The 11,162-nt window shown below is 36.3% G+C and overlaps 1 protein-coding gene across 2 annotated transcripts; it reads left to right on the top strand.

The window, feature by feature from the left end:
• Positions 1-2,139: 2,139 nt before the first annotated feature.
• LOC135673494 (amino acid transporter AVT1C-like) lies at positions 2,140-11,007 on the top strand. Of its 2 annotated transcripts, XM_065182506.1 has the most exons (13): positions 2,140-2,254; positions 2,419-2,645; positions 4,866-5,182; positions 6,831-7,045; positions 7,153-7,176; positions 7,487-7,667; positions 8,252-8,471; positions 8,577-8,712; positions 9,338-9,361; positions 9,598-9,739; positions 9,938-9,981; positions 10,053-10,115; positions 10,697-11,007. In XM_065182506.1, exons 2-13 carry the CDS (start codon positions 2,434-2,436, stop codon positions 10,793-10,795), a joined length of 1,677 nt encoding a protein of 558 aa, XP_065038578.1. In that variant the 5' UTR covers positions 2,140-2,254; positions 2,419-2,433; the 3' UTR covers positions 10,796-11,007. The 2 variants fall into 2 exon arrangements, with proteins under 2 accessions (XP_065038578.1, XP_065038579.1); XM_065182507.1 differs by lacking the exons at positions 2,140-2,254; positions 2,419-2,645 and adding an exon at positions 2,678-3,418.
• Positions 11,008-11,162: the final 155 nt, after the last annotated feature.

The raw sequence follows: 11,162 nt of genomic DNA, 5'->3' as shown, positions 1-11,162 counted from the left end.
AGGCGCGGACAAGAAGCAACGTGCAACGGATTCCAAAGCCTAAACACCCTGCATCCATGGCTATGGCTCGTTGCTCGACATATCTCTTCCACTGCATCCTGTTCTCCTATCTTTTCAGTTTCTAATCCTCCTCCTTTACGGTCACTCTGTTTCATGTCTTCTGCTGGAGAAATCGTTCTTCAACTCTCGTAAATACCTTCACCAATTAGACTCCGTTTCCCTGTCATACGAGCCACTTAAAAGATGAATGAGACGAAGTTACTTGAGCTTCTTGTTCTTGGGACGTCAGATTCTCTGTGTTCTTTATGTAAGGTCATGGGAAAGGAACAATAATTTGGGCGGCACAAAGTAAGAGCACAACTCGCCGCTTGATTCTCCTGCTCCACAGAGAGAGAGAGAGAGAGAGAGAGAGAGACGTCATGTTCTACTGCCCCCCCTCAAGCCATGGCCAGCGCTCCATGTGGGCTGCTGCTTGTGCTCATGTGAGGCGGCCGGACGTGCATGAATCAGCTCTCGTTTGTTTCTGCTTGCTGCTGCTGTGTCTTTTGTTCTTTTCTCGGCATAATTGCCATCCAAATCCTGACCCAAGTCATCCTTTCTGTCCCATTATTCGTCCCTACCCTTCTCCAACATGAAATATTACTCCCATCTGTTCTCCTCCTCGCCTTGGTTTCATCTCCTCTCCTGCAATCCAAACACTCGGATGTTTGCCGGTCTCTATCACCGTCAAGATTCACCGGCAAGCAGGCGACGACTACACGAGAGCTTGCCGGCTTCTTCGTCATCTCTGCAGCTACCCCTCACTGTACTGCCATGAAGATTTTGTTTTTCTTTCCAATAAAAAAAGCTCATATTTTCCTCGAAGAAGAAACAAAACGTATGATTGTTCTACTCACATTATTATTTTCTACTATCACCATAAACACGTGCTAATTGACTTCCGAGCATCCACAAGTACAATCAATTCCTACTTTTGTCATTGCAATGACACTCTTAAATTATCAAAGTGTATTATTCATTAAATGATATAAATAACTATTGATACGGCCCCCAAGACACGTCAAGTCAAAATCCGTACTAAGATATTGCTCGGCCTCGAGAACCCCGAAACGACGCCGCCCCCAAGACACGCCAAGTCATAATCCGTACTAAGGCACTGTTCGGCACGTTCACCACGCCAACCTGCATACGATCGACCCACGTACAGTAATATAAAGACCTCTAGTCAGCATTTGGTGAGGGAAAAAAAAAAAATCAATTGATCACTCCACTGACTTGCTCGTCGAAGGGGCCTCGTCGGGTAATCCCGACGAGGGCCATTTTTATAAGAAAATGCGACCACCTCACGAAAACGAGCTGCCAACCACCCGGGAACTATCATCCAGTGCACGAAGGAGAGCAGCCAATTGGTCCGGATCCCGACCAACACTAACCAGTACTCCTTCTCGAGGGCACGACCATCTCATGAAGACGAGCTGCCAACCACCCCGGAAAAGGAGAGACGTAGCTCGACATACATAGCGCCTGGATCAGCACACCAAGGAACGCTGATCATCACCCTGTCGTGAGGGTCCGATCGACCTCGGCATCCAGCTCAACCGGCAGAAGACTCCCGACATTTACCCGTGAACCGGGCCATGCTGACTCGCCAACCACGACACATTTGTTTACTTTTATCATAATAACTAATAATCATAAAATGATGTAAATGCTTTCATTATTTGCTTTTCCGGTGGCTTATCGGTTGTGCAGTAGCATCCGATTGGCAAGTCTATTTGCGGGGATTATTTGTTGCGAAGACGGTCGAAGATTGATTCCAAAATAGCATTCAAACCATAGAGGGATCGAATGCTACTGTTATTCTTTACTTTATTTGCTTCTTTTCTCCCTGCTGGCTGTTACAAGGCGACGAGTTATTACATCAGGAGATGACAAATATACCCTTATGAATTGCTATTTTTACGGTTTCTATCGCAGAAACTTTCGTAAGTGGACACTAATATTCCTCATGAAGTCATGCATTGGTTAGCATATTTCGGCATTCAAATAATACTGTAATAAGACAAGGGCAATTTTGACATTCCATCGCCTCTCATGGCCACTGTCGGCCCCGTCTTTGCATATAAATGCCATCCACAATCACTGTCTCTCTCTCTCTCTCTAAGCTCGCGTCCTTCCTCTGTCTCGCTCTCTCGCCTTGGCGTCGCTCCACTCTCCGCACCTCACTGCGACTACCATTTCGGGGATTTCCACTGTAAGTCCTCCTCCCTTCTCTCCCCCTCGAAGTCTCTGCTCTAGATGGAGAGATCGACGTAACTATCGATTTATTTTGCTTCTGTTTGGGATTCGAGGATCTTCGATCTTTCGCTTGACTGATGCGGAATGCTTGTTTGTGTTTTTGGTTTCTCTCGTGTGCAGAGATTGCAAGCGGAGATGAAGAACTCGTTATCGGATCACAATCTCTTCATCGACAGCGAGGAGGATGATGACGCAAACGAGGAGGACGAGGAGGAGGAGGGGAGCAAGGTGTACCCGTCGGAGGTCGCCGGCGGCGACGCTGACGGCTCCGATTCGCCCTCCGACGATGACTGCCTTCTGCGGAGCAGGCCCAGCTCTCACTCCACCAATTGGCCCCAAAGTTACAGGTAACCCCGTGGAGCCGGATGGATGATCTGGTGCTTGCCTTACGATCGCGATCCAACGGCCGGAAAGGTCCCTCGAGTTACAGCCGTGAGATCTCGATCTGGGTCGATGGGTTGGCGGTGGGAGTTAGTTAGCAGGTAGCGTGCGCGGCGAGTCGCGATGAGTCGGGAGTTGATGGATGGAGGGAGAATTATCTGGGAATATTTTCTTTAAATCCAGATTGGCCGATCTGTTAGACGCATAGAATATTTTGAAGGATGTTGGACGAGATCTTCGGGCGATTGTCTTCGTCCCCATCGACGCCCATTGGTTCTAATTTCTACATGTTGTTAGCATAGGATCTCAGTCAAGTCCCTACGTAGATTAAGAAGATGAGATTGACGTGGAGTTGGTTCCGAATAGAGGTGGCAAGCAGTTTAACCAAATCAATCGAAATTAGTATAGCAAGTGGAGCAATGAAACGGTGTTTGAAATCTTGAGGACTTCAATCTACAGTCCCACTTAATCTACGTAATCTAGCGTCCGTGGGACTCTTATAAATGCCTTCGGTAGGCTTAGTTTTCCGAGATCCTCGAGAGCGGTGATAGACTGGGTAGCAATGCGAAAAGGTGCTTGTGGCCTTAAAGAGTGCTGGGGAAGATGACAGGTTGCGGTTATGCAGCAGCATCGGTGATGACAGTGAATCGGAAACCGAGCTGATGGGTTTGATTTGGAAGTGTGGGGCACGCCCTCGTGGTGAGGATGAGGAATCCTGTTCCACGTTGCCAGTGAGCAGGTGAAACGAACTTTAGATTCGTGGTCTTCTTCCTTTTTTGGTTCTTTCTTCTGCGGGTTTTCTTCGGTAAATATTGTTTTAGATTAATAAGTTCCTTTGGGGTGATTAGAACGCTCCAGGAAAAACTAATTTTAAGAGCCTTGTATGAAAGAATGTACCACCAGTTAGAAGAAGGTTGGAGCTTTTACTATATTAATTTCTTTCTACAAGTATTATATTAAATTATATATACAAGATGTTCTGATACGAGTTGAACCAAGATAGAAAAGAATTGGATCGAGGGTAAATAAAAGCAGGAAAATGACTGTCTTTCACTGTTTTCCATGAAACCGAACTGCATGGTGAAAAAAATGAAAACACAATTTTCTCTTTGCTTTTGTTTGGCATGCTGGAGAAAAAGATTTGCTCTCCTTTTAAAATAATATATTGAATAAGGAGGTTCTTGTAGACATTTTCTTTTTCATTTTCTGGGATAAAATCCAGGATGGTATGCTATTTTTTTCTTAGATTTAGAATATTTTTTATATTTTGTGGGATGCTTTTTTTTCCTTAAAATTCAGAAAAAGTTGTCGTGTATTTTTGGGCTTCTTAGAAGAAAATAAATTCTTCATGTTTTTGCAATCACAACATCTAAGACAATCATGATCAAATGAAATTGTAGTTCTGAATGAGAAATAAACTAATGGACCTTTAATTGGCTATTCTAAGGGACATTTATATACATATACATACATATAGTTTACTTAACTTTTTACTTACAATTTTATATGTATTACAATTGATCTGCTATTTTAGGATTTAATATGCGCCATGATTTAATAGTTAATTGTTTTGAATAAATAAGTATTTAAATTTAAATTGATTGGTTACTATAGATGGAAATATATCTTTTGATAATTTTAGTGATTTTTATCAAGAAGATTACAATTGGTTTTTTATATTTGTTTCGACTAAATACCAATTTAAATATGTTTGATATAGTTATAACAACTAAACCCGATCCCATTCCTGTTTTTTTATTATTCCTGATATGAAGATTGCATAAGGTAGTTTAGGATTACTAAATTTGAAGACTGTTAATATAATAGTTCATTTGAAGTATCTGCTTGTTCGATTAAGAATCTGCTTGTTCGATTATATTGGATCTTTTTAGTTGCTTGAAGATAAAAAAGCATTTATGCTTTTGACTTTTTTTATATGATTCTACCTCATGAATCTCAACTTAGACTGATTGTTGATTATATATATATATACATACATATATATATATATACATACATATATGTATGTATGTATGTATGTATGTATGTATGTATACACACATTATATAGTTTATATAATTTATTGATCTTTAGTTAATATTCAAAGGTGGAATGTGATTGATGTAAAGCCTTAAAATGTGAACTAAACAAAAAAAAAAATTCATGTTTCTATTTTTTTTTTTCAGGCAATCCATTGACATGTACAGTGGTCTGTCACCAGCCACAGGGTTTTTGGGGACTCCAACCCTTAGCAGATTGTCAAGTTCCTTCTTTTCTTCATTTCGAGTCAAGCACACCCCAGAAAAAACAGCCTCACTTATTAAGCCTTTGCTGCCCACTACTACTGCTGATGAGCAACCACAAGAAGAAAGACAAAGCTCTGATTCGCTATTGACCCCTCTACTGCCATCAAGAAAGCCATCTTTGGAGAAGATACAAGAGAAAGTCTTTCATGAGTTACCAAGCTCCCGAAATTCTTCCTATGGACAAGCGGTGTTCAACGGTGTGTACATCTCAATCTCATCCTTTACAATAATGTTCAAATTATTTTTATTTCTTAGGATTCATTATCTATTTTATATATCTTTGTTACATGGCAACATAGGCCAGGAAAGTACAAGGTAACCAATAAATCATGCACTTTTACTTTTCTATATATGTTAACCTTGATGTTGCCATATATTTGCAGTTGCTAGAGGACTATTTGCTAGGCTGGATCACATTAAAATATAGGATTTGCTTACCATGCAAAATTTGGCATTTTGGAACCAACTCAAGTATTTACGGCACAAAAAAAAATGGTAAACATAGACCTGCTTGGTTTGGTGATTTTGATCTCAACATCAGCAGTAACTTGACTGTAGAGTTAATTCATGCAACTTATCTTAAGAAGCTCGAGATAAATGGAGATTTTCTTTTGAAATGAATCTTCAAACTTCAAAAAAAAGGAAAATCTTCAAACTTCTATTAGTGCACACAACATATGGATCACCCCCCAGCTAGTTTCTAGAATCATAAAGCCGATAAGATAGAGCATGACCACTGCTAACACCAGTTCCTGTCAATTCTTGGTGAAAAACTTGATTCCAATGTGCATTAAAGATTAGGCTGGGAAAAGATTAAACAAAAATAAATAGAAAAAAAAGTATTGACCATTAGCATGCATCTGTTCATGCAAATCTTGAAAATAGTATTTCTTTGGCATAATGACTTCCTGAAGGTCAAGAAGCACTGAATGATGATCTTACAGTTGAAGTTCATGGATATATTTTGATTATCATATTTTTACAATATTTTCATAATTTCATGCTGGTTAATAATGAGCTTGCAAGCTTGCACATATAATTCATTTGTTAGTTTTTATTTAAACGAGGCAATTATTACTAGTACTTGTGTTAGAGTTTGGATGATGTTTTGTTCCTAGTGATCCATCCTAAACTTTCTGTTTATCTCTTGCCATGTGTAACTGGTATATTACAGATTATCAGAAATATTATAGATTATTAGGAAATATTAATGTATGGGGAGAGATTGAAACAAAAAGGACTAGTAGCATAATCCTATTGTGATACGATTTGAAAGAGTTTGATAAAATACATATCGGATTGGTTCACAACTTAACAAACTTAATATTTTAGGTGAAATTAGTATCCAATAATGTATGTTAACTTTGACAAAAGATTTTGGCCTCAAATGCTTTGAATCTCACATGGGTATTTCTTTGTGAAGCGAGGAGGAAGTTGTTGGGATGCAAGCTTAGGACATGAATCTATGTAACTTTGACAAAAGGTGAGAGGTTTTTCATTTCACTGTTTGTAATAAAATACACCTTGATTTATACCAATAATAAAAAATTGTACTACAAAAATATATAACAGGAAATTTGTACATTTATTGCTACTTTTTGCAATGAATAATGCAGTTGGTAGTATGTTTTGGTAACACTTGATCATGATGAAGAAATCCTAGTGATGCAAATCTCTTTATTAATCTTTTGCTGCTTAAAATCTTGGTTCACAGCACTGTCATCTTCATGAAAGGTGATCCTTGACATTATTTTTATGAGTTTGGCTTCAACAAACTCACATAATTGACAACTCATTTAACATCCTCAACTTCTTTTCTTCACATTAAGTAAAACTTGTGGTTAGGGATGAATGTTTTATGTGGCGTTGGGATCCTTTCGACCCCTTATGCTGTCAAAGAAGGAGGATGGCTTGGTCTTTCCATACTTCTGACATATGCGGTGCTTGCCTGGTACACTGGCATTCTGCTGCGCCATTGCTTGGACAGTCAACAAGGTCTGGCAACGTACCCTGACATAGGTCAGGCTGCCTTTGGCACTACTGGTCGCATTGCCATCTCTGTAAGGCCTTCATTTCAATGGCAACTTCCTGTACTTTTTTAAATTTATTTTTTAATAGATTCAATGAACTAACACTTTGACTTCTATTATACTCTCATGACATGCAGATAATCCTCTACTTGGAATTGTATGTAAGTAAAAATACTTCAACCCTCATCATCATCATATCAATCTTTATTATGTTGAGTTTTTATAACAGTCTGATGAGGTAAGACTTGTGATTAGAATTAAGAACTCTAGTATCTTAGCAAGAATTATTCCAATATTCATTGAAAAAAAATCATATTACACTAAATTATGCTAAAAAATGGGACTTTTTATTCTAATCAATTGTAATAACTATCCTACGAACCATAAAGAATTAGACTTGGTAAATTTGTTAGGTCCTTGTTTAACCAATCTGATATTATTCACAATTTCTAATGCACATTGGTTTTGCAGGCTTCTTGTGTTGAGTATATTATATTAGAGAGGGATAACTTGTCATCACTGTTTCCAAATGCTCAACTGAATATAGGTGGGACACACATAGACTCTCATCTACTTTTTGCTACCTTGACTACTGTTATAGTTCTCCCGACAACATGGCTGCGAGATCTTAGTGTTCTTAGTTACATATCAGGTCAGTAGAACTTTTTTACTTGCTAATTGTTGCAGTTGTCAGTAACACTAGTGTAATTGGTAAAATGTATGAGGTTAACATTTTAATGGATAATTTGTTCAAACTGCTCGAAAAACAAAAAGCACTTTGGGATATAATTTATCATTGTTTATAATCAGTATTTTAAAGCTTACAAGTTTGTATTTATGCCTCTGGCCATCACCTACATGATTATGTGGTGATTGTGGCATGAACAATATTTCTGCAGTTCAAGATGCCATTTGAAAGCAATAATTGAAATTTTCTCTAAATCTCTGAGAACTTAATAACTCTTAGGTATATGTATCAAATAAATCATGTGCACTGACAGAATTTGATCATAACTATTGGGTTTAATATTTTATGCTGATTAAATTACAAAGTAATACTGTTCTCCTTAAATTGTTCTTTATTTTAAGCAAACGGTGATGGATTGGCAGTCACCAAATTACTACTTATAATTAGAATACCCCTTTATTGTTAAATTCAATCAAACATTTGAATATTCATGCCTAATTATACAGAAAAAAATCCTTCTACTTATAGTTTTTCTCAATATTTGGCAGTTGGAGGAGTTATTGCATCTGTGTTGGTAGTACTGAGCTTATTTTGGGTTGGTCAATTCGATCATGTTGGTTTTCAAAATAAGGGCACTCCACTAAACCTATCAGGTATTCCAATTGCCATTGGCATATATGGATTCTGCTATTCAGGTCATGCAGTTTTCCCAAACATATATTCCTCATTGAAGAAACCCAACCAGTTCCCCTCCGTTCTCTTTGTAAGGTGAGTAATGATTCAAAACATGTTATTACTCAATTACCTTTCACTGATATGTATATGCACTCACAATAAAGAAATATAATTATACGTATGCAATCATCTTTGTAGTTTTGTAATTTGCACTGTGATGTATGCTGCGGTTGCTGTGATGGGTTACACTATGAATGGGGAGTCAACGCTGTCACAGTTCACCCTCAACATGCCACAAAATCTATTGGCTTCGAAGGTCGCTGTGTGGACTACGGTATCAATTACATCCTGGACTCATTGCTTTATGCTCCTTGCTCATTGATTGCAAACTTTAATGCATTGATTTATAGACAACATGAAATATTAGTCTTAATTGTACTTTTTTGCTAAAGCTATTTGCATTTGTTGTAGCTGTCCTCGAGAGACGTAAGAAAAATGAAAAATTGGATTTCACCTAGAAATTACATTTCGAGGAATCTTAGATGTATATCATAAATATGTTAATTGTATAAAAAATATTTATATGTGATGTTTATCTGTAATCATTACTGGAAGGATCCTACCTTTGTTTAGAATGCTGCACATATCATACTAAAATTATCTACAATAATGTGATCATAATTAAATCTGTGACATGAATTTTTAGAGAGTTTTGAACAGATTTGGTTCAGTTATAAATGTATGTTAATTCTCACAATAAAACCACCAGTATCTTTTGAAGTATAAGACAATAGTTTAATATGACTCACAGATTTTCAAAGAAGAATATATCTTAGATATGATATCTTTGATGCGTTAAGATTTTGATTGACTAGGTAATGTATTTGTCTTCAAAATTTTGACATGCTAGAAAATGGTTGAATTAGCTGCTAATGTTCTTTTATGGACTTTGGTTGCAGGTGGTGAACCCAATAACTAAATATCCTTTGAATTGTTCTTTCATTCACGTAAGATGATATAAAGCATGAACTAATAAATAATTGCATTTTCTAATTGATTTTAGATATCAGTTCAAAATTTCTTTGTTTACGTCTATCAAAGAATTCTATTTAATGATGATACTCTTTTAAGTTCTAAAATTTAAAATATATAATAAATAATTCTGGATTATTCATAGTAAACTAAAATTTGGACATATCCTTAACTACTGAAAACATATGCATTAACGCTGACTCCTTTGGCATTGAGTTTGGAGGAGTTGTTACCGGCAAACAGTTCGAACTCACACTTGTATGCAATCATGATAAGAACAACGCTGGTTCTTTCTACTTTAATAGTGGCTCTTTCAATTCCTTTCTTTGGTAAGTTTATTTTTCATTTGCTTTCTTCTCAATTTCACAATATCTTTAAAATATTAAAATATTTTCTAAATGCTAATATTCTAAAAGGTTTACACTTTCATTTCATGGGTTGACAATGTTATGATCTAGAGTTTTGCATTTCTAGTAAGTTTTTTCAGCTTGTAAAACTTAAATTTGTATCATTGGATATCATATCAGGATTGGTAATGGCTTTGATTGGATCATTGCTCACCATGCTTGTGGTAAGTCCTGTCCTTTCTCCTTTAAAAATTTATGTAATTATATTATTTTTAATCACTAATTTTTATTACAGACTTTGATTCTTCCATGTGCTTGCTTTTTGAGCATACTTCGGGGCAGAGTGACAAGGACTCAGGTAATGCTTTTTGATTATTGCATTACGTATGTCTGCCCTTCATATCTCTGCCATGAGTTTGCTGTCCAATGAATGTATAATATGTGCAAATTTAGTCAAATGAATATCTGAGCTAAATAAAAAAATTCATCACCAAAATCTTTCATAAATATGTGCTTTATGGAAACTATTTTAGTTGACTTGAAATGTACAATGTGATGTTACCATGTTTGTTTTGACATACTTTCCATGTCCATCTCACCAAAGGATCATATATATATTTTTAATCTTTTATATAATTTATTTTAAGAATTCAACTTGGTGTAATAAGTAAACAAAAAACATAAATTTTTTTTACATAATTTTATATAGTGATGATGTCGAGGTTATTGATAAAAACAATACTGACTGATGGTATGAAAGCATATATTTTAGACTGAGGTACAATTTAGTAATAGTTTCTATTTATTTATCCACTTTCTATATAATGCACAAGGTAAATAATTTAATGTTTAATGTTCTGATATTTTGTATTTGGATACATCGAAAGTTCTCAATGATTATTTGAATAAAAGCATCTGATACATTGATTTCAATTTTAGGGCCTGTTGTGCATCTTCATCATCGCAATTGGAGCGGTCTCTTCCATTCTAGGCACGACAACATCGCTCTCCAAAATTATAGGCCAACTGAGTTCATAATTTATGCCAACAACCGAATAAAGTCTATTGTTCCTTGTTTTCATTTCACTGTTCCTATTCCTTTATTGTTTATTCAAATAAATTTTATTAGAAGATGTCGAATTTATTGTCTTTTTTTTTTTTGGGTCATTTTAATAGATGCAAAAGTATAAAGAAGTGTAGGGACATGTAATTGAGATTATCTATTTATATATGGTTTGTGTCTTGTATCACATTGTGGCATTTCCTGGTGTGTTTAAATCTGAGTATGTTATTAGACATGTTTCTTATACTTCATTCCAAACTTGTACACTACCATATCACATGTTTATTTGCATCGAAGGTCAAATTCTTTAACATTAATAAATAAATAAATAAACATATATAT

This window comes from Musa acuminata, chromosome BXJ1-5, assembly GCF_036884655.1.
Source record: "Musa acuminata AAA Group cultivar baxijiao chromosome BXJ1-5, Cavendish_Baxijiao_AAA, whole genome shotgun sequence".
NCBI lineage: Eukaryota > Viridiplantae > Streptophyta > Magnoliopsida > Zingiberales > Musaceae > Musa > Musa acuminata.
This window is presented reverse-complemented; position numbering and strand designations above follow the sequence as displayed.

Coding starts and splice junctions, on each gene's coding strand:
- LOC135673494 (XM_065182506.1), top strand. CDS start 2,434: ATGAAGAACTCGTTATCGGATCACAATCTCTTCATCGACAGCGAGGAG. Junction 7,177..7,486: donor TCCTCTACTTGGAATTGTAT/GTAAGTAAAAAT, acceptor TTGGTTTTGCAG/GCTTCTTGTGTTGAGTATAT. Junction 10,116..10,696: donor GCAGAGTGACAAGGACTCAG/GTAATGCTTTTT, acceptor TTTCAATTTTAG/GGCCTGTTGTGCATCTTCAT.